Genomic DNA, 24045 nt, shown 5'->3' with positions numbered 1-24045 from the left:
AGCACAGTTCTACTCCAAGACTCTACAGGCCAAGAAAATCAAACTCACGTCGTCAAAATGGAGAAACTTTTCATCGTCTTGGTTATCTGCGCATTGATCGCCCAAATCGTAAGTTACACCTACCGGCTACCCAATGATTTTGAACTCTACTAAATTTGTATCAACGCCATGGAGTACATACCTATATTCATGGGCGTACCGAGGGGGGGGGGGCAGGGGGGGGCCGCCCCCCCTGGATCATGTTGACGTCCCTACTAAGTATACTATCTAGTACTTTTATCTTGTATTTTATTGACAAGCATTAGGCACTATGCTCTATAGGGCAAGGCACGCTACGATTCTAATGTGAAATTTAAATTAAACTACTTTTTTCACAACTTTTCTTTAAGAGACCGAAGTGTTAGTGTGTAGGTATAACCGGTTCAGAAGAAACGTTGTCTACATTACAACAAAATTTTCACATTGAGTAACGTCACATTACAGATGGCTGCACCACAATTGGAACTTCTTGGTGAGTAAAGTTATAATGTCTATGTAGTTATATCTACATAATTTACCACTGCTAGACCCCCTCAAACTTTATCGATGTCTGGAGTGGGAAGTAATTGTCAAAATTTCCGGTAGTGGAAGATGAAAATTGTAGTTATCCCTGAGAGAATAAGATAAAAATTAAGCTTAATGCTGCCTTCACATTACGTCGCGTCGCAAGCAGTGCGGCAGCAGCGCTGCAGCCGCGCGACTTCTATACAAATGGCATTCGCGCGGCAGCCGCTCTTTTAAGGCGTTATATTATATACGAGCTTTTGCCCGCGCTAAGAAGTATTATTATATACAAACTTTTATCCCCTATTTGAACCCCTTGGGGTTGGAATTTATCAAAATCCTTTCTTAGCGGATGCCTACGTCATAACATCTACCTGTATGCCAAATTTCAGCCCGATCCGTCCAGTGGTTTGGGCTGTGCGTTGATAGATCACCATGTCAATCAGTCAGTCACCTTTGAGTTTTATATTTAAATAGATTATTAAGGACGCTCTTATACTTTATCGAAGGTTAGGTAGCTTCAGAACTGGATACCTCCTAAACTTAAAGCAACCGCGACCGAAACTCATGTAACTCATACAGAAAAACTTTCAGTTCCGTAGTCAACAAGGAACCCTTATAGTTTCGGTCTGGCCATCTGTCTGTCTGTCCGTCCGTCTGTCTATCTGTCCGTCCGTCTGTCCGTCTGTCTGTCCGCGGTATTGCTCAGAGACTATAAGACCTACAAAGCTGTAATTTGGCATGAATGCACGTATAATGATGATGGCGACAAAATATTAAAAAATATATTTTTATGGTACCTACCCTATACATGAAGCGAGGACGATTTTTTTCTCGCGTTCACCCTATCGTGTGGGGTGTCGTTAAGTAGGTTTTTTTTAAATATTATGAGTATTCAAAGATCATTTTCTGATTTAGAGATCCATTTGTGAAATATGAAGTTTTAAAGTCGAAAAAATCGTTTGAGTCCAGTGTCCCTCCCCCTTCTACCCGCTAAACAGTTGGGTCTGGAAATGTAAAAAAAATTCACGGGAGTAGGAAATATGCTGAATTTAAAAGGAAAATTATCACGGCTAAGAAGACTTCAAAACATTCAGATGAGTTCACTATTTTTCTGACTTCAATTGCCGCATCGACTGTCGATTTTCCGGCAGTAAATCTAAATTGCTGTTTATTAAACTTCAGCCCGCCTGGTAAAAGGCAGGGCACAACTAGCCGTTCTAATAATTTACCTAAACATGGTAAAAGTGTTATAGGCCGGTAAGATTTCGGGTCGTCAGGTGGCTTATCACCGGCTTTTGGAATTAATTTAATTGTGCCGATTCGCCAAATTTTTGGGAACGTGCCTTCTGCAATACATTTATTGAAAACTTCTAAAATCGTTGATCCAGCCGTTAGACAAGCCTGCTTAATCATAATGTTAGAAATTTTGTCCTCACCGGCGGACTTTTATAAAGGCTAATATAAAGGATAAGGCTAATAAAAAATTCGGCTATTATAAAGGAACTTTTCGTTAAAATTCCTTTGAACGGAACTGTAATGATGTTGTTAGTGGTGTAAAACATGTCATAAATGTACATTCATTGACCATAGAAAAATTATCAAAAACTAGCGGTACTACGGAACCCTGTATTGCGCGTGGCGCGACACGCATGGCCGGTTTTTATAAAATGACGAAGGTGCTGTCGCTGGCTCTTACTCTATTGCGAAATTATAAGTAAATATGTTATCATCATTTATTTCTATGAAAAGTACCTGTATTTATTTTATAAATTATTGTTTATTAAACTATCAGTTTTTCAATCGAGTTCTAAAAAGGAAACAAAAACCCACGCGAAAAACTAATTTGGAAGCATCGGAGTCGCGGGCATTAAGCAACCACGCATCGCTGTAGTAGTAGGTACTAGGTAGCCTAGTAGGTACCTAGTACCTACCTACTCAACTTTAATATCAAGTTTGCTGCAATACAGGAGGAGCATTAAGCGCAGCGACCGGGATAGCAGGAGCAGCGGCCGGGGTAGCAACAAATGCAGTGGGTGGCTTTACAGGATAAAAAGAAAATTAGCAGGTACAGTATATTCAGATACTATTATTGTAAAACAGGAGCTACAGATAAATCGATAATTTAGGTAACGTGACCTAAAATCAACTTAATCCATACTAGTTAATATACGGTAGATAGGTACTTATTTTATTTGTACTTTCTATGTTAAAAATATGACCTGGTGTGGGGTTGAAATAAAGATTTATTTATTTATTTAAGTAATATTATAAATACGAAAGTGTGTCTGTCTGCCTCTTGGTTCTTCACGCACAAACCGCTCAACCGATTTTGCTGAAATTCGGTATTAGGCCTGGAGATACTGAGTACTGACACAAAATTCTTGGTCATTTGTACCAGAATGGCGGTTTTACAGGGGTATAATTACGTAAAGGCAAAAAGGAAAATGATGGTCATAGCAAGCGCTATGACAATCATTTTCCTTTTTGCCTTTACGTAATTATAGCTTAATCGCTCTTAATCTTAATCGCTCCACTCTCAGTACTTAATTAATTTTAACCGACTTAAAAAAGGAGGTTATCAATTCGACGCGTATGTATGTATTGCCATGCCCAATTTTCGTAATTATGTAGGTAAGTCTGCAATCTATATCAGCCTCTGAACAAATGTGCCAAATTACAAGTGTATGTATGTATGTATGTTTTATGTTTGTGTTCGTATATCTCTGGAACTACCATTCCGATTTCAGTAATAATTTTTAGTTGTACTAGGTATTGTTCAACTTAGGGAATAGTGCAAGTTTCATCAAAATCGGTTTAGTACTTTTGGAGATACGGAGTTTTAATTCTCAATTATGTATAATTTTGAAGTCGGTTTTATCTTTTTTTTTTAAATACAGTTATCCATACTAATATTATAAATGCGAAAGTATCTCTGTCTGTCTGTCTGTCTGTCTGTCTTGCTTTCACGCCAAAACTACTGAACCGATTGCAATGAAATTTTGTACACAGTTATTCTAGGGACTCGAACCCAGGACCCCCGGGATGAGCGCTGGCCACGCGCAATGCGAATTTATTTTCATCGATATTTTCATGGAAATAAGATATTTTCCCACATCAAAATGTAGCCTATGTCCTTTATAGGCTACATTTTGATGTGGGAAAATATCTTATTTCCATGAAAATATCGATGAAAATAAATTCGCATTGCGCGTGGCCAGCGCTCATCCCGGGGGTCCTGGGTTCGAGTCCCGCAGGCGGAACAAAAAGTTTTCAATGTTCCTGGGTCTTGGATGTGTATTAAAATAAAATTTCAAAAATTTTAAACATATTTTATGTATAATATTATAAAAATCCAGAAATATATCGACGCAATGAACATTTTAGTTCTAATACGATTCAACAGATGGCGTTTTATTTTTTACTTTATTGTACCATAGAACTAATCATACTTATTAGTTGTTAGTATGTTTTTGTTTATAGTTTTTAATACGTTAGAATATTATGTTTAATAATATAATCACTTGGTATAATAATAATCAATCTTTCTTATCTTATAGAACTCCTACTGCATTTCTAATCCATACTATCCATACTAATATTATAAATGCGAAAGTATCTCTGTCTGTCTGTCTGTCTGTCTGTCTGTCTGTCTTGCTTTCACGCCAAAACTACTGAACCGATTGCAATGAAATTTTGTACACAGTTATTCTAGAGTCTGAGAAAGGACATAGGCTACATTTTGATGTGGGAAAATATCTTATTTCCATGAAAATATCGATGAAAATGAATTCGCATTGCGCGTGGCCAGCGCTCATCCCGGGGGTCCTGGGTTCGAGTCCCGCAGGCGGAACAAAAAGTTTTCAATGTTCCTGGGTCTTGGATGTGTATTAAAAAAAAATTTCAAAAATCTTAAACATATTTTATGTATAATATTACTAGCTGTTGCCCGCGACTTCGTCCGCGTGGACTTCAGTTTATAGCGCGCGATGTCAACAAAATTGGTGTCAAAAGCTTTTATAAAAAAACCCTGGTACCCCTTAAATCAATAGAGCTGTGCAGTGTGCACACAATAAGTATTTCATTTTTTTATATTAAACTTTATATTTTATGCCAAATTTTAAAGCTTATTTAGCCCTCCAATTACACAACTTTACCCATAAACTATTTATCATTGATAGATTTAAGGTTACGTCACACACAGAATATAAAGTACTGAGTTATTTAATACCGTAGAATAGATATAACAATCGAAAAAAATCGAAACTTAAATGTAAGATGATACCACGTCTTATAGAAAGACTTTTGAGCAAGCGTCAGCGCGATGTAGAAGACTCACGGCGCCATCTATTATAAATTGTTGGAACTAACTTAATTTGAACAAATTTACGCATTTTCACCCCCTTACAACCCTTTTTTCTTAATCTCTCTTCTTCTCTCTCTCTTCTTGGGTATTTTGATTAATTAAGGGCCGCGCTACACCGGAATAGCAGCGGCGAGGCGAGCACTTTCAGCGCTGCCATTCCGGTGTAGCGCGGCCCTAAGAGGGGTACCACTTGCCAGGGTTTTAAAAAGTTTTTAAATTTGACAAATTTTGTTGACACCGCGCGCTATTAACGCGGTCCACGCAGACGAAGTCGCGGGCAACAGCTAGTGTTCAATATGTCTACAAGCTACAATTAATTATTTCAAAACTTCAATATTGAAGGTCCGGTCCATCGCTCTCTCACGAAGTGCACTCAGTATTTCGTTCAATTTCGACGGTTGCTCGGACCTTCGGCAAAGCTTCGGCTTCGGCCGGGTTTTAGGCCGAAGCCGAAGGTTTCGCCGAAGGTCTTTTTTTGGCCGAAGGCGGCCGAAGCCGAAGCTTCGGCTATTAATTTGTTATTTGCAATCTGTCGATCGGACTCAAGCGTCTTGTCTCAAGTTCAAACTCCGAAGGAATACAAGAGTGACGTACATATTATCAGACTGATATTATAAATCAATGATCAATTATTACCTATGAAAGAATATAAAACACATTATAGCAGCATGTCAAGAGGGTGTCCTTGCTTTATTTGGTTGTACGGTGTACCCAATATATAGGGTTCAAATTTCAATGATTCCAAAATCATCAAAACAAACTGCAAAACTTAATTTCTAAATAACTAACATTTTTGTATTGGTTTCAGCGCATTCAACGAGCAATTCAAGCCGAAGAATCTCAATTTCTACAAATAAATTCTATTTTTCTTCTGTAACGAAATAATGCTCCAAATAAACACTTTTAAATAACTTGAATTTCTTATTCTAGTAGCAAAACCCATTCATTGCCCTTTATACAGGGTGTAATAGATTAAGAAAGGTGTAATATCTCGGGGCAGAGGCTCCCAAACTTATTTTGTCTAAATTATATTTTAGCGTACCCCATTATTTTAATTTAAAATGCATCCTGATGAAATAAATCACCCTCCAAGCCCCATTTTATTTCTGGGCCCCACACCCTTCTCTCCTTCAAAAAGTGACAAACAAAGGCCAGTGTCTGTACGAAGGCCTTTTAGGGGCTCCGCGAGCTATATATAAATTGTCACAACTTACAGCTTAAAAGGGTTCCGCCTCCAAAAAAGTTTGAGAACTGATTATATTTATTGCAATACAATATTAATCTATTAGTAATTTAGTATAGGGATCTGTTTGCTTGGAAAGGTAGGTACAGCATTTATAACAGCCGTTGAGTGTATATTTTAATAAATATACACTCAACGGCGGTTATAATAAGACAATAATTACAACATATTTGTGCTTTATTTAGTTACAGGCAAAGTATGACAACAAAAAAATAAAATTACTGCTGATTGCGGTAATAGTGGTCAGCATCTCTAACCGCCGTACTCAGAGACATTTAATTACGATTAACCTTCAATTTAATGAAGAGTTTGACAGATAATGTATGGGGTTATGTCAAAATTTTGAATTAATTATATTTAAGTAATTAATGTTCCACTCTGAGTGCGGCAGTTAGTTTAGTTTGAAATGTTTTCGTAAGTATAAAAAGGTACGTATTCGTATTTTTATATGGGGCAGTTTATATCAGCACGCCCTTCCTCTCGCAGCGCGCGGTGAAGTGCCCGATGTTGGACTGCCCCGCCTCCTGCTTCGCCTCACTCACGCTACGCCGCTCCTGCGACATTTGTGCCACCTGAAAATTATACATCAAAAAATTAAAAACTGAAACTTGCGCCACGCAATCACTCTCGCCCTGTCTCTTTCTATTCCTGACTTCCTACTCCGCATTGGAAGCGTAAAACGCAACTTTCCTGGATGTCGAATTAGAAGGTCACTTCATAAAGTTATTTGTCGGTAACTGTGCAAAGCATGCAAGGCTTTTAGAGACCGACTGCAAGATGCGGTTGCCGCACGGTGATCTGCAGTTTTCATACTAAATTCGTATCCGCAATACACGGACCTCTCGAGCAGTTCTTGAGCTGTCGGTGCAGAGTTCAACGCGACCGCTCGGTCGCGTTGAGTCGGCCCGACTGCAACTTGCTGTCCGTCTATGATAAACAGCCTTAGGGCTCCCACACAAAACAACGAATTCGCATTGCATCGCATCGAAATATCATTTTATGACTTTTGTCGCAGATTTTTGCGATGCAATGCGAATTCGCTCGCGTGAGGGAGCCCTTATGCGGGTTCTACACTCGCGGCGCGAATTGCGGCCGCGATTCGCGGATGCGACGCGCCGTGAACACGATGCATACAAATACGAAGCCGCGAAGCGCAAACACAAAGCTGCGAAACCCTCCACACTCGCGGTTCGCGGCCTTCGCAAAGCGGTGTTTTCTTATGCGGGTTCTACACTCGCGACGTGAAAGCCCACAAAGGCCGCGAACCGCGAGTGTGGAGGGTTTCGCAGCTTCGTATTTGCGCTTCGCGGCTTCGTATTTGTACGCATCGTGTTCACGGCGCGTAGCATCCATGAGTCGCGGCCGCAATTCGCGCCGCGAGAGTAGAGCCCGCATTAAAGTTATGTTTAAAAACACCGGCTTTGCGGCGACGTAAAGGTGACATGGTAACGTCACTGGCTACGTCGCGATGGCGTCCCGGTGAGTTATAGCCCTAAAAGCGTGGTACACGTACCGCGTCATCGATGCACCGGAACTGCCAGTTCCAGTGCACGCGGTATAGGAAGGGGCGGTGGTCGAAGCGGTTGTCGTCGGGCGCGTACGCCTCGGCGTGGCAGGCGGGCGTCAGCACCGTCGACTTGTGCCGGTTGATCGCGTAGCACCGGAAGAAGTGCTTCACCTTCTCGCCCACCTGAAAACCGACCACAAACTTATTTCTATTACATGGAGAGATTATATGATAACTAAAAGTTAATTAAAGTAAAAGGAGGGGAAGTAAGTTACACACACAAAGGGACCGCGCGCGGCTTGTATGTATGCGCCATAGTATCAATGCGTCGCCACGTACGGCACACAACAAAATCTCGGCGGTACGAGCCTTATAAAACTGGCCGAGATTTTGTTGTGTGCCGTACGTGGCGACGCATTGATACTATGGCGCACACATACAAGCCGCGCGCGGTCCCTTTGTATGAAGATAACTTACTTCCCCTCCTTTTACTATGTTAAGGGTTTGTGAGAAAATGTTTGTTCGCAGATAACTTCGCCGTTTGTGAGCCGATTTTGATGTTCCTTTTTTGTTAGAAAGAGGACTACTCCGCAGGTGGTCCCATAATAAGGAGACACTATTGAAAGTAGTATTTTCGTTTGTTAAAATTATTTATACCGAAATTTCGAAATCATATCGACATTTGGCCGGAAGATATATATTTATATCTTCCGGCCTTTCGATATATTGATCCTTGTTAAAAATAAAAATTCACGTATTTTTCTTTTATAATCTCAGTACTAACTCAGTACTAAAATGTTGAAAAATAGCACCCAAAAGTTACCCTAGTAAACGAATGCCCAAAATGGGGGTCTTCTGCTTGGAAAAGTCGAAAACAGAAATTTTAACTTTGGTACTTTGTTAAGAGTAGTTAGGAGATAAACATACTAAAAGTCAAAGAAGGTCCCGTTTTTTTTGTTTTTTGCTTACTCATCAAAAACGGTGCTTCGTACGAAATTCTCTTCTACTACTTAATAAAAGCTAATTAAATTCTCTACAACTTCGTCCTTTACACTTTGTATCTATATCCAATCACTGCCTCGCTATGAGCTTCTAAAATTGGCCGATTTTCAAAACTGACCGTCTGTCTGTCCATCTGTCCGTCCGTCTGTTTGTCCGTCTGTCTGTCCGTCTGTCTGTCCTTCTGTATGTCCGTCTGGTATATTGTTTCATATTTTTAAGAAATGTATGGGAAAACAATAAAACTTAAAAAATCTAATCTTTCCTGGATTTAACCGTACCTCATTACCTTGGAGAATTTGTTTATAATAAGCAATACCAGCGAATGGTACAATAATACAGGGTGTTTTATTTTTCCTAAGAAATAAAAAAACACCTTTTATTATTGCACCATGCGCTAGTTTTGCTAATTATAAACAATTTCTCCAAAGTGATATTAAACGAAAAAATCAGGCAAAGGTTCGATATTCAACATTTTATTGTTTTTTGTATGAGAAAAATCAAGTTTGTTGTATGAGAGCCCCCCTAAAATATTTAATTTATTTTGTTTTTAGTATTTATTGTTATAGCGACAACAGAAATACACATTCTCTGAAATTTTCAACTCTCTAGCTATTATCGTTCTTGAGTTATAGCCGGAGACAGACAGACGGACAGACAGAAGGACAGACAGACGGACAGACAGACGAACAGACAGACCGACAAACAGACGGACAGACAGATGAACAGACAGACGGTCAGGAAGACGGACAGACATTAAAGGCTCAGTATAGGGTCCCGTTTTTACCCTTTGGGTACGAAACCCTAAAAAACACACTCAGCCAATTTTAGAAGCGCATAGCGAGGCAATGATTGGAGATACAAAGTGTAAAGGACAAAGTTGTAGAGAATTTAATTATCTTTTATTATGTAGTACAAGAGAATTTCGTACGAAGCACCGTTTATGATGAGTAAGCAAAAAACCATAAAACGGGACCTTCTTTGCCCCCCCCTCCATCGGGCTCACCTCGGAGGGGTCAGGACTTTTTGTATGTTTATCTCCTAACTAGTCTAAACAAGGTACCAAAGTAAAAAATTCTGCTTTCGACTTTTCCAAGCAGAATCATTCGTTTACTAGGCTACTATAAAACACCTAATGATACCCTAAAAAAAAATAAAAAGCCCTAAAAAAATTTGGCCGGAAGGCACCCTGTATACTTTAGTCGCACTCACCTCATGAGGCGTGCACTTGCCGGCCCAGGCGTGCGCGAGTTTCTGGAACATGGAGTAGGGGCCGCAGTTGAGCGTCTTGCGCAGGCGGCCGAACTCGGCGAGCTCCGCGTACGTCATGCCCATGTCCGCCTCGTCCGTCTGCGCCACCTGCCCGCCGGCCAGTGGCTCCAGCTCCGCCGTCGGTGGCGCGCCCAGGATCTCCGATAGCGACGGTAGGAAGAACCTGTAAATTCAAATTCGAAGTCTATACTTCGATTCTTCGTACATTCGATAATGCACCAACTATTCGACAATGCAACAAATGCACCGCACCCGTTGCGGCTATTCGTACATTCGATTATCCTAATAGTAGGATTATCGAATGTACGAATAGCCGCAACGGGTGCGGTGCATTTGTTCAGTACACCTTTGATCTTTCGGTCTTTGTTAAAAATAACACACAAAATAAACGTTTATTAAAATATATTTTCCGGTGGCGGTCCGGATAATTCAACTCTGCTGATATTGCGAGGGTCCATGGGCGACGGTAGCATCTGCTTTCCATCAAGTGACCCGTTTCCTCGATTGGACACTAATTTTGAAATTTTAGACGTAAACATTGAGCAGTCAATCGCATAAATAACTACCTATGTGATTGACATATAGCGCGTGACAATGGTCAATACTGACCGGTTCTTGGCGTACACTAGGAAGGCCTTGAGGTCGGTCTTGGAGATGCCGCCGATGGGGTTGACGTCGGCGCTGGAGCAGTCGTACTTGGTGACGTAGCCGCGCAGCGCCTCGTCCACGTTGGAGGAGCCCAGCACCAGCAGGCCGCCGGGCCGCCCGCGCGCCCACAGCATCAGCTGCGCCAGCAGGTACGACACCACCATGCGGAGCCGCGCCTGCACGATACACACATACATGTACAATCCGTTTATTATGAATACTTTTAACTAGTCTGGTGATCCTGGTGTCCTGAAATACAGGCTTCGCCTAGTATAAATAACCAGTATATACATAATCAGTGACAAGTTTGTTATGTGTGTACAACATAACATGGGGTTGACGAACTCTTGTGGTGAGATAATAAACGTATTTATATTTATCTATTTATTATGACTCCAATTGTATTGACCGACTGCTTATTCTGAAGTAATTATACTACGTGTAAGGTATCAAATTCTAAAAGGTATTGAGAATCACTATAAAACATATTACTTATTTTAGTTACTTATTATTTTACTATTAACAGTTACTTATTTTATTATTTTCTAGATCCCTCATCTTCATATTCAATACAATACAATCCATCGTTATTTATTTACTTATATCCAACCTTAATGAAAATGAACTTTATTAAAGTTACAATAAAGACGTTTGAACTTTTTAAAACGCAATTTAAAAAGTAGACACGTAAAAATTTTTGACATCACAACTTTTTAAATTGTTATTTAAAATTTTCAAACGTCAAAATTACGATGATAAGCAATGAAGTTCGTGTTCACCGAAGCTACACGATCAGGGGACAGGAGTGGTTCCCACTGTCTCACCTGTATATTCTGTAGCGCGAGGTTCTGTCGGGGACAGCCGCCCTGGGCGCGGAACTTGGGCACGAGGCCGGTGGCGGCGGTGAAGATGCCGAGCACCGCGCTCACCGCCGAGTCGATCACCACCGGGAAGTGGTAGCTGCCGATCTCGCTCGCCAGCTGCAAAATAACAGCTTTTATTAATCAGGGCGAGCGAAGCGAGCCCTAGTGTATCCCACAACCTCAGCACATATTTTGTGGTACACTTTACGAAAAAACTATCACGCCTATTGATTTGTGCTTTAACATTACCAACACCGGCCAGATGGAAAAAAACGGACCCCTTATAGATTCGTCAAGTATGTCTGTCTGTCCGTCCGGATTATTAATATGTAGATGTGTTATCATCGGTCAGTCAAGGTTTGATTACTTTTAAAATATTTATTTAAAAAAACTGCCTTCAAGATTATTACCACGCAGAAATTACCTCACAAAGCTCGGCTTTTAGCTAGTATAAAAACATTCACACTGCATTCACATAATCCGACCCGACTTAAGTGTGTAGTACCTGCGAGGCGCGTTGCTTGGTCTCCTGGCTGGAGTTCTCAGTGGCCATGTAGCAGGTGACCAGCAGTCGGTTGCACAGCTCCATGGGGTCCGACGGCGCGTAGTCCGACTGACACAGGATCTTGCGCACGTCGAACAGAACTTGGTTATCTAAACATAACAATAGTGCTACGAACACACAAAGCGCAAAGAAACTACGGCCATCTAGCGTCAACCAGTGGAGCCACTCAAAGAACAAAGACGACATGAAACCGCCTACTCAATAATAGATGCCATTAGATGAACTACTGTGGACCGGGTACATGTGCGAAAGGAAGGAACTTTCTGAAATAGTCTGAGACTTGTCTGGGCCCATATAAATAGCCGCACGGAGACGAGCCAGTTCAGATCAGTTTGAGCTACCTTCGAGGCGACTTCGAAGTGAAAACTAGTGATCAAGAGTGACACCAGTGAAACCTACGACTTGGCTACGACCTAGGACACCCTTAATGCTTAGTGTTTGGACCTAGTGCTAGTAAATAAAGTCTTCAAGATAGTAGGCAGGTCTTTCTCTCCAAATCCTTCGAACCCTAACACGTAACAATATATTATGCTATATTATTAATATCGAAAACCAGCGTGAAACAGCGCTTGCGCTGTGTTTCGCCGAGTGAGTGAGTTTACCGGAGGCCCAATTCCCTTCCCTATCCACCCCTATTCCCTTCCCTTCCCATCCCTACCCTCCCATATTACCCTATTTCCTCTTAAAAGGCCGGCAACGCACCTGTAGCTCTTCTGATGCTGCGAGTGTCCATGGGCGATGGAAGGTGCTTTCCATCAGGTGACCCGTTTGCTCGTTTGCCCCCTTCTTTCATAAAAAAAAATAAAAAAAATCATTTAATGTCGAATTAATGATTGCATAACGTTAATTTAAAAAATATTTCATTAAATTCAATAAATAAATTAAACAATTGAATGTTCAGAGTGCCGCCGCAAAGGTTTCTGAGCACGACGGATACTATAGCTCGATTTTCGAAGAAGGAAAAAATAAACAACTAAAGCGGGTTCAATTTCTTGAAATGTTCTAGCGGGACATGAACTCAGATCGTTGTATGATCGAGTAGACGAGATTTTCACGTTTAAATTAAATTATCAAATAACTTAGCAAAAACCAATCTGGGTTTTTCAATCTGACTGTTTGCTAAAATAAGGTCTTCTTTACAACGTATACAAACAACAAATTTCAATTATCCTTGGTGCGAAAAACAATACAAAGATAGCAAAAAAAGGATATGGGCGCAGAGCCCATAGACGGCCCCAAATTAAATAAATAAAAAAAACCTATACAAACTTTAAACCAGACATGTCTACCTTAGTAGATTCCTGTCATCAATCAGGGAAAAATTTTGGCAGAGAACTTGTCTCTTACAATATCAAAACAATAATTTTCAGTGTTTACCCGGACTTGTATAGAAACATTGCGTCAGTCATTTTCGAGCGCGACTTGCGAATAAAGGAGCAAGTAGCTTTAGGCCTCTATCGAAACTTCCTCATCGTCGATGACCAGAGTCCCTGCTATAGATTTACAGACATGTTTGAAAATTTTACTTATGTTGGGTTGCACCAACTAACTTTAACTATAACTGTTATAACTATAACTACAGTGCAAAATGTCAAATCTTTGGTTAAAGTTAAATATGGCGTCCAAGGACGCCATATTTAACCTCCGCTCATACGTATATCTGAAAATTTACTATGTTTTACAGTGTTATATTTTTCCTGTCGATTTTTACGGATAATTCAATCTCTTATGCCCTCAATCACGTTACCTGTAGCTTCAATAAAAAAAAAATGAAACAGACATCTGTGAATTTCTCCGGTTAAAGTTAAAGCTAAAGGACGCCATATTTAACTATAACCATAACTTTGACTTTTACTTTAAGCACGCCTCTGGTGCAACCTAACCTTAGACTGGCCATAGACGGACCGCAAGTTGGAGTCGGGACTGACTGCTCTAGAGCGGTCGCGTTGAAATTTGCACCGACCGCTCAAGAACTGCTCGAGTGGTCCGTGTATTACGGATATAAAAGTATAAAAACTGCAGATCGCCGTACGGCAACCGCATTTTGCCGCATCTTGCAGTCGAGGTCCGACTGCAAGATGCGGTCCGTCTATGGCCGGCCTTAGCTAAATACATAGATTTGCTACGATACGGGTCTGTTGAAACAATAGGACGCGGAGTTACAGGAGAGGGACTGGAATGAAGGATACCTTATAGTTTTACCTCCTTTCTGCACGGCCTCGCAGATCTGCGTGCACATGGAGTAGACAATGCAGGCGGTGCTGGTGGAGTCCACGCCGCCGCTCAACGGCAGGAAGAACCCCCCCTGCCCCGACCGCCGGAGATAGTCCCACAGCCAGCACGCGGGACCTATCGATGATGTCAGTAGATCTTCCCAGTAATAACGTTGACTTTATTTTTAATTATTATTATTATATTTTCTTCATCGACCTTTGTCGAGATTACTCTATCCCGGAACTTAAAGTATCTGCACGCACTTTTGTACATTTTCAATATTTGAATGTATTTTATTAACAGCTTTTAAATGCACCACCCATATATACACAGAGTGTCAGCCAAATCGTAGTATACAAATATTAATATCTCTTCCTTCAATTTTACAGAAGTACTTTTACTTTTTTACTTTCTACCAATTTTAGTTAGAAGACACTCTTCGCATTCTGTATAGGGAAAAGTGACCCATTACCTAATGGGAGGAGTGACCGACATAACTAGCTAAACTTCATAAGGTATCAGGATCGTGATCATGTTATCTAATTGCAAGTATACCTAATTCAATTTCCTCCTCCGGAGTCAAGTATTTCCATTCGACTGGCGGACTGGCGATCAAGTGGTAATCATCATCTTCCGAAAGCGCGAACTCCACGCTGATTCGCGGAAACGGCGGGTTGGACGCGGCGAGGTGGCATCGCGAGCGGATCTGTGCGCGGTACGACCTTATGTCTTCCAGATCTATCGTAGCCGTTACGACCTCCTGCAACATATGACACGCAGATCTTGAATTCTGTCGCGAATCATATTTTAGGAGTTACTACAGAAGTTTTTGGAACGAAGTTCCTTATCGCGCGTTGCGAAAGGAGGCTAGATGGAATAAGTTGTAACGACACGACACTTTTTGCCACAGACATAGATCAAGATAGATACCGCATCACGGGAATTTTTTTTGTTTCTTTTTTTCTTGGTTTTTATTTTTATAACTTCGTTCTATCCGGGTGTACCTTTAAACCTCTCAAGTTTTTTTATTCACTAGCGTTTTTGGCTAAATTTAAAACATAAACCGACAACAATGCTGTCGAATAGATTAACTTCAGTAGAAAAACCTTGGAAACTGGTCCTAAGACCCTTAATACTTAGAAGACCTTACCGATAACATGTAAACTACTAAATATTCCTACTTTTAACAGCCTATTACCCGTACTTACCACATCGGTCAAAGCAAACTGGAGTCCCCTGCTCACGATCTGTCCGTTTACCGCGACACACGAGCACCCGTTGAAATATATTCTCTGGCCGTCACACCCTCGCAAATTGCTGAACAAGTAAGCACCTCCGCTCTTGAAGGTGGCATTTTTAACCAAATCGACCGTGACGTACGCCTTCCGCAGCTCCATGTAGCTGCCCGATCCGTTCGATATGATTTCAACGCCGTCCAAACCTAAGGGAATGTGTCGACTGAAAAGACAAGAATCAATGACGTAATATATCCTCCGACGTATAAGACTGACAGAGTGAGGAGAAACGGACAGATGGCAAAATGGCTGAACCACCATTTTGTTTTCGGTTATTTATTGGGTATAGGAGCAGAAGCTTAAGCTTTTAATTTAGGTAAATGTTACTTCTAATCCTGTAAAAGGCAAGCTAGTGAATTATTAAATCTGTTTGTGATTTAATGCTAAACGTTTTAAATTCTCATACCTGCGTGGATTCCAAAGTTCCTCGCAAATTTCAAAGCCTATGCACGTATCACGAGTGGACAGGACCGCATCTCCGATTGGTACAGTCGTTTGTTCTGTTATCGACGATATCATTCTTGGGAGATAATACTCCTCTATTTGGCGTTCCTTTTAAATATAAGACAATTTATTACGTAATTAAGTTCACTATTTCAAACATAATTAAGGTTACTCTTGAATGATATAGGTATCTTACTTGATTGTGCACAATCACAGTTACAATAACAACAAACATAAAATGACGAGAGCATACAAAGGCGGCCTTATAACTAAATAGCAATTTCTTCCAGACAACCTTTGAAAGAAAATAATGAATTGCTGGAGCTGGGGCGTTGTGCTTAAAGTATAACTATAATTAAAGAGTAAATTAACTAAACACTTAATTACTCTTCGTTTACTCTTCGTTTTTCTCTATGGTATTGCCTATTGGCTACATCTTTGTGCACTTACTTTCGTCCAGCACGAGAACCATCTGGATTCTCTGTAATTCCCATCGTCACACAAGATCATCTTTGGTCTGATGAGCAGTATCTTCTTGTTGAAAAACGCGACTCTACAGTTGTAGGAGACATTTCTGTGCTGTACGGGCATGCCCACGTCTATGAGAATGTCTTTGCAAGTTGGCGAGCTAAGAAGTTTTGCGAGAACCTGCCAGCTGTGTAGGAACGTGTCTGGCTCGTGGAAATGATCTTCACAACTGTAACCGCTGCGAGGAGATAAAAATATAATAACATTACTCGTGTTTAAGTAATCCATACTAATATTATAAATGCGAAAGTATCTCTGTCTGTCTGTCTCGCTTTCACGCCAAAACTACTGAACCGATTGCAATGAAATTTTGTACACAGTTATTCTAGAGTCTGAGAAAGGACATAGGCTACATTTTGATGTGGGAAAATATCTTATTTCCATGAAAATATCCATGAAAATTAATTCGCATTGCGCGTGGCCAGCGCTCATCCCGGGGGTCCTGGGTTCGAGTCCCGCAGGCGGAACAAAAAGTTTTTAATGTTCCTGGGTCTTGGATGTGTATTAAAATAAAATTTCAAAAATCTTAAATGTATTAATTTATGTATAATATTATAAAAAATCCAGAAATATATCGATAAAGTCCACGCGGACGAAGTCGCGGGCAACAGCTAGTTAAATATAATATTGGGAAGCTAACGGCCCCATTATGTTTCTAGAAACTTAAAGGGGCCGTGCAAAAAAGGAACAAGATGTTTTATTCCAATTGCCCCGGTATTGCTAGAGTCAATTTATTTTCTCACTTTTTGCCATCAGATTCTGGAAGACTTATACATAATTATATATGTACTATACACGAAATCATGGATGGGGTAGGGTGTCCTTGAGCACTGTACTGACTTTCTCCTTTTTTGAAGTCGGTTAAAAACTAAAAAGTAATTTCTTAGGTGCATACCATATTTCTAGCTCTGGACCAGTTCTGTAGCGGGCGCCCATTTCTTTCGCTTCTTGAATAGAGTCCAGTATTCTGTTTAAATTGCCTTCGAAGTCTAAAGCCCACTGGTTCAGTGTACATACTGCTACCACAACCTTTCGCCCCATTTTCTATCTGTAAAAAAAATACGGGAAAGACCTGTCCTTATTCAACAGACATACTTAAGGGAGCATACCCATACTACGTGACATACTTTTTAAAATTTTTGACTCCCCTCCTCCCCCTGGTGACCACGCGTAGAATATGCCAAGCCAAGCCCCCCCCCCCTTCAATTGTTCACGTGGTATTGACAAGAATAATTTTTAATCATTTTGTAAGTAGAAAGAGTAGCTAGCAAATTAAAATACTCGACTCATATTTGTGTTTATTAAGTTATTTATTACAAAAGAATATTTGCATGTATATAATAATAATAATTACTAATTATTTAAATATGGGAATAAAAAAACGATCACCCAACCATAATTTGATACCTTTGATACCATAGCTTGGGAGGAGTCGCAGGACGCTCTAGGTGTCTTTTGCGACTTCTCCAAAGCCTTCGATTGTGTGGATCATGCTACATTGATCAGGAAATTGCGCCACTATGGCATAAAGGACTCAGCTCTTAGCCTCTTGACTTCTTACCTTATAAACAGGACTCAAAGGGTTGAAGTAAACGGTAACAGGTCCAATGGAACCAAAATAGAATTAGGTGTCCCACAGGGATCTATTTTAGGCCCATTTCTTTTTCTCGTCTATATAAATGACTTACCTTACCTTGTTAAGGAAAATGATAATGAGATAGTACTTTTTGCTGATGACACTTCACTTATTTTTAAAGTGAAGCGACAACAGTCAAATTACGACGAGGTAAACAGTGCTCTCTCAAAAATAGTACATTGGTTTAATGCTAATAACTTACTTTTAAATTCCAGTAAAACTAAATGTGTAAAGTTCACTTTGCCCAATGTTAGGCAAGTCCAAACCAATGTACTATTGAATGATGAGAAGATGAATTTGGTAGACACCACTGTATTCTTAGGTATAACACTTGATAGTAAATTACAGTGGGGTCATCATATTGTTAATCTTGCAGGTAGGCTCAGTTCTGCGGCATATGCAGTCAGAAAAATCAGAGAAATTTCTGATGAAGACACGGCACGATTAGTATATTTTAGTTATTTTCATAGTAGAATGGCATATGGAATCCTTTTATGGGGAAACGCTGCCGACATTAATACAATATTTGTTCTGCAGAAGCGAGCCATACGCTCTATTTATAAAATGTCTTCTTTTGAATCTCTGAGAGATAAATTTAAAGAAATTGGTATTCTAACTGTTGCTTCTCAATACATTTTGGATAATGTAATATATGTTAGAAAAAATATAAGTAAATTTAAAGCTAAAAGTGACATTCATTGCAGGAACACCAGAAATAAGCACAAGCTGGATTTGCCGATGATCAGACTTAGTAAAGTTAGTAAATCATTTAAAGGTCAATGTATACGCCTGTACAATAAAATCCCAGAAAACGTTCAAAATTTTTCGATTAATAAAATTTAAAAAGTAGTCAAAGAACGTTTGTGTGCCAAAGCCTATTACAAGGTCAATGATTTCATAAACGATGGCAACATCTTGGGAGTAGGATGGCTCCTTGCAAGGCTACTTCTACATTATTATATTATGACTTACAATTATGTATGGATGTTGACATTGTATAATTTTAAGTTAGAATTGTAAATTTTATTTTAAAAAAGAATTTTTTTTTTCTCACTTTTTTGGTAAAAAGTGGGACCCCGTGCGAGTTTCTTACGCCGGTTCTTCTCGCCGGGATAGTTCCCGAACCGGTGGTAGGCACCATTAGCATCAACGTTCTGAAAGTATTTGTTACAAATCTATTCGGAAATAAAACAATTTTTATTTTATTTATTATTTTATACCCAATAGTTTGCCAAAAAGAAATACTTGACACCAATATCTATATATATAAAAATGGATTTTCAAATGTGTTAGTCGCGCTAAAACTCGCAAACGGCTGAACGGATTGGGCTGATTTTAGTCTTAAAATATTCGTAGGAGTGCAGGGAAGGTTTTAAAGTGACACGAAGTTCACCGGGACAGCTAGTTTAAGATAATTTTATATTATATGCTATACAAGATGTAACAAAACTAAGTGATAATACTTTAGGATGTGTACGTGTTCCTTATAGTGAGTTTACTGTGAAAGTAGTAGCGCTGAATGAGCAAATTTTTTTTACCTTTGTATGGGCATTGGGCAAGCGCCCTAGTGTAACGAGTCTCTTAGATTTAAAAATTATATAATATAATAAATAATAATAGTCTAAAATTACAATAGAACAATCAGAGAAATTAATTTCTAGGCAGATGGCGGACCTAAGTTATTTGGTCGCGTTTAAAGTTAAACCCAACCGACAGATTACAATTAATATTGAATTTACATGATCCGACTACATGACGTTGTTCTGTCAACTACCTACGACTTAGGATTCAATTCCCTAGATGGTACTATCAGAGAAGTTGATTCCTATGCAAATCGGGGACCTAAGTAGTTTGGTCGCGTTACGTCAAACCCAGCTGACAGATCACAATTAACATTGAATTGACATATTCGACCAAATAACGTTGGTCTGTCAATTGCATAGGAATCAACTTCCTCGATGGTACATACTAGCTATTTTAGTCACGACTGTAGTTCTGAAAATTGTAATCGAACACCAAATACTTATAGTAAATGATAACCAAGCTTGACAGCTTCACCAAACTTCAAAATGCCCGACAAGTGACGAAAGTGCCTATTTTTTTAATGGCTGTTGGCTATATCATATAGTTCTTTTAAGAGAAATCTTAAACACTATTTTAATAAATACCCCACGGTCAGGTAAAGTTGCTACTACTATAATGATAATATAATTAACTACTTGGTGCACTGTCACAGTTGTAATTTTAATTTTTGCGATATTAGTATTAGTTTTATTTCAGAGTATTATTTGTTTGTCAAATAAGAAATATTTTTTGTTACACACATATTTTTATCAGTATCATTTATCACCATATTCTCTACATCTCATCTCGTCTAATTTTTGTCGTAAACGCACGCTGTACTTCGCCTGTCATTAGAACTCATTTTATCTGTATACAAATTTTATGTACAAATCTAAATGTCACAAATGCTGTTCTGTTGGTGAGTCTATAAAATAAATAAATAACCATAATAATTGCCAGTGTCAAGTATTAAATGGCGGGAAAAAAAATTGTATGACGTTTCTATCGTCGAAATTGACTACGTGACAAAACTTTAGACCCCCTCCCCTCTTGTGACCGAGCGTAGTATTTTGAAGACAAAAAAGAAGAAGAAGAATTGACTACGTGACAAAACTTTAGACCCCTGTAAAACTGTACAGTTCTCTACTAAAACGGTGCAGTTCTTTACAAAAAAATGTACAGTTCTTTACTCAAACTGTGTTCTCTACTAAAACTGTGCAGTTCTTTACAAAAACTGTACAGTTCTTTACTCAAACTGTACAATTCTCTACTAAAACAGTGCAGTTCTCCGCCGGCATAAGAGCCGAGCTGCTTTATATTATAAAAATAAAAAAATTACGTCCTCTGATTTATTTAAGCATGAGAGACAGAAATAAAGTGAATAGATTATATTTTGAAACACTCTAGTGGTTCAAATAATCTATTCTCTTTCAATGCATGGCGAGTCGTTCACGAACCGACGGAAAGAAACTGTACAGGTGACCTTTGATCGAGTTATCCCACCGTTCCTGCCACTCGGATATAAGATTTTGTAGTGTAAAGTCTAGTGGTTCAAATAATCTATTCACTTTATTTCTGTCTCTCATGCTTAAGAAATCAGGGGTCGTAATTTTTTTATGCCGGCGGAGAACTGCACTGTTTTAGTAGAGAACTGTACAGTTTGAGTAAAGAATGTACAGTTTTTTGTAAATAACTGCACAGTTTTAGTAGAGAACTGTACAGTTTTTTGTAGAGAACCGCACAGTTTTAATAGAGAACTGTACAGTTTTAGTAGAAGTCTGTACAGTTTTTTGTAAAGAACTGCACAGTTTTAGTAGAGAACTGTACAGTTTTTTGTAGAGAACTGCACTGTTTTAGTAGAGAACTGACAGTTCTAGAGAACTGTAGAGAGCTGTACAGTTTTAGTAGAGAACTGCACAGTTTTAGTAGACTAAAACTGTGCAGTTCTCTACTAAAACTGTACAGCTCTCTACAAAAAACTGTACACTTCTCTACTAAATCTGTGCAGATCTCTACAAAAAACTGTACAGTTCTTTACAAAAAACTGTACAGTTCTCTACTAAGACTGTGAAGAAGATGATTAATGTTACGACAGAGTGTAGCTATCAATATATTTTGTGAAACGTTATTAAAATGGGTTCAAATACAAGAAGACCCAATTGAAAAAAGTTGTCCTTAGATATTAGGCTATTATAATAAAAGAGCCCAATACCTTAAAATACTTCTAAAGAACAGAATTCTTCCTGTAGAGGGACAGAAACATATTATTACGTCCACGAGAGATAAAAATAACGGTGAAAATATTGCATTAGCAATACATTACGTCAAGGATGGTGTCGTCAATGAGTCGTTGCTGATGGTTAAGACTACAGAAAAACTTGATAAATAAAATAAAATATCTTTTTATTCAAAATGGGTATCATGATACACTTTTTTGAAAGTCGAACCAAGAAACTACGTTGCCTACCACCGGTTCGGGAACTACTGATGCAGCCACTTTCACGGAATTAACGTTAAAATACCCTTACGGAAAATAACATTGATGATTGACCCCTCTTGTATACTCAGCCAATGCTATGATGGCGCAAGTGTACCTAATGAGCGGGAAAATTTCAGGAGTTGCGACTAGAATAGAAATTAAATGGGGCCGAAAAATTTCTTACATCCACTGCTATAACCATCGCTTGCACTTAGTGGTCATATCGGCTACCTTATGTAAGCCATACACGCTACGGTCTACCGGAGAGGTCCACCTGTGCAGGTATGCCTGCGCAGAGAGAGGTAGACCGGCCAAAAAAATCAAAATTAAATTCTTTCGACTGACACCAGCAGCGCAGGCATACCTTCACAGGTAGACCGATAGACCGAAGCGAGTATGGCAGCCATTAAAAATGACTTCCATTGGTTTATTTTTTACCAATGCATGTCGAAGTACCTAACAGCGCTGAAGGAGATTTTTTTGTAAGTTGTGTGGACAACAGACATCATATTAATATTATAAAATAACTTTTTGGCTACAAATAATAAATAATTTTTATTATTCGTAGCTTTTTGGTTTATTTTAGCACTAGATTGTCAAAAAAGATGGAAGAAGGTCCGCGACGGTTTTTTTTTGCCATCATAGATCATGACAAGAAAAAAATGCTTTAAAAGTGGTTCAGCAAATATTAAGACGAAACCCTAAGAGAATTAAATATATACATTATACGCAAGAAAACATTCACAGATTTCAAACCTGTGAATGTGCACTACTCGAGCATCTGAAATATTGTCCCGATAAATTGAGACGAGAAAAGACGAGGATTTTTTAAAAGCATGGCTGACAAAGCAAAAAATGCCTAAAATTAATACAAAAATATTCTAAAAATTTCAATTTTTAAAATATATTAAAAATTTAAAAATAAAATAAAGTAATAATTTTTTTTTAGGCACCAACATTATAACATGTAATTCCTTTAAGAGAAGAATTAACAAAGTGTTGGCAATATTTCAAAGCTGAAGCTGATCAAAACTAATCTTCGATCAAAAATATCTCAATCGATACATAATCATAGCAAGTTTGCCAACTGAAAACGAAATTGTTGAAAATTTTATTACAGATTTATTTTCTTTCTTTTTGAGCGTTAAAATAAAAGTTGAAATAAAAAATGCAAAGGACGCTGGTAGCTATTAGTGCTAAAAATAGGCACTGTCACCCACCATTCTCTATTCGGTTTGAAAATATCTTTTTAACCACCTAGCAGAAGAGTTAAAAGCAGTCCGTTCACCGCTAACTTTACCGTTACCTGCCCTTATTGTTACGGCAATAGACCCCTGGGGAGAAATAATTCTGATGTGCTATATTTAAAACCCATGAGTGACGAGGCAGACGACATGCAATCGATCCGGGAGTACCACTTCGTACCACGACCCGGCCACTCACCCTGGGCCCTTACACGGGGTCCACGCACAATTAGGCCAACCAGATAACGTAGGGCCAATGAGACGCTTCTTGATTAATGAAATTTTTATATAGATTTTCATACAGATTTCAATGTTGAAGATTTGCGAAGAGGAAAATAGGTCCTATTTATTAAAAATAAAATGTTGAGAAGCGAAGATAGTAAATTTGATGAAATATGCTAAAGCGCCGAAGTACAAGTAAAATGACATAGGCACAAAAGACTTACGCAAAAAAACTATAATAATATAATTGTGTTAAAGATAGAGGTAAGTATATAGAGCATACCTTTGTTGAGTGGCGATTCGTTGTCTTCAAAACATGAAAGTATCGATTTTACTACTCGTTGCCAAGACACCAGGATGAAACACACGACTGCATCGAAGCTACTATAATAGTTATGAATTTTTCCGAGAAAT

At 39.1% G+C, this 24045-nt stretch overlaps 1 protein-coding gene and 1 long non-coding RNA gene across 4 annotated transcripts in view; one reads left to right on the top strand and one right to left on the bottom strand.

The window, feature by feature from the left end:
* LOC121728886 lies at positions 1–2585 on the top strand. Its single transcript, XR_006035883.1, has 3 exons — positions 1–108; positions 484–511; positions 2514–2585. It is a non-coding gene; the product is annotated as an uncharacterized LOC121728886 (long non-coding RNA).
* Positions 2586–6512: 3927 nt separating this feature from the next.
* The window catches only part of LOC121728822 (glutamine-dependent NAD(+) synthetase), a 29380-nt gene continuing 11847 nt past the window's right edge, over positions 6513–24045 (bottom strand). The window contains exons 1-13 of one of the 3 annotated variants that reach the window (XM_042117126.1): positions 23915–23932; positions 17383–17535; positions 16410–16665; positions 15922–16067; positions 15429–15678; positions 14776–14980; positions 14209–14355; positions 11947–12095; positions 11403–11558; positions 10540–10754; positions 9871–10093; positions 7666–7842; positions 6513–6724 (exon numbers count right to left, since the gene is read on the bottom strand). In XM_042117126.1, the coding sequence (XP_041973060.1) occupies positions 6611–6724; positions 7666–7842; positions 9871–10093; positions 10540–10754; positions 11403–11558; positions 11947–12095; positions 14209–14355; positions 14776–14980; positions 15429–15678; positions 15922–16067; positions 16410–16665; positions 17383–17528 (2184 nt within the window). In that variant the 5' untranslated portion in view covers positions 17529–17535; positions 23915–23932 and the 3' untranslated portion in view covers positions 6513–6610. Of the gene's footprint in view, positions 6725–7665; positions 7843–9870; positions 10094–10539; positions 10755–11402; positions 11559–11946; positions 12096–14208; positions 14356–14775; positions 14981–15428; positions 15679–15921; positions 16068–16409; positions 16666–17382; positions 17536–23914; positions 23933–24045 lie in introns of those variants that run through there. The other 2 variants (XM_042117123.1, XM_042117125.1) reach the window with 2 other exon arrangements.

This window comes from Aricia agestis, chromosome 7 (assembly GCF_905147365.1).
Source record: "Aricia agestis chromosome 7, ilAriAges1.1, whole genome shotgun sequence".
Lineage (NCBI taxonomy): Eukaryota > Metazoa > Arthropoda > Insecta > Lepidoptera > Lycaenidae > Aricia > Aricia agestis.
Note: the sequence above shows the minus strand (reverse complement) of the source record. Positions and strands in the feature narration are given on the sequence as shown.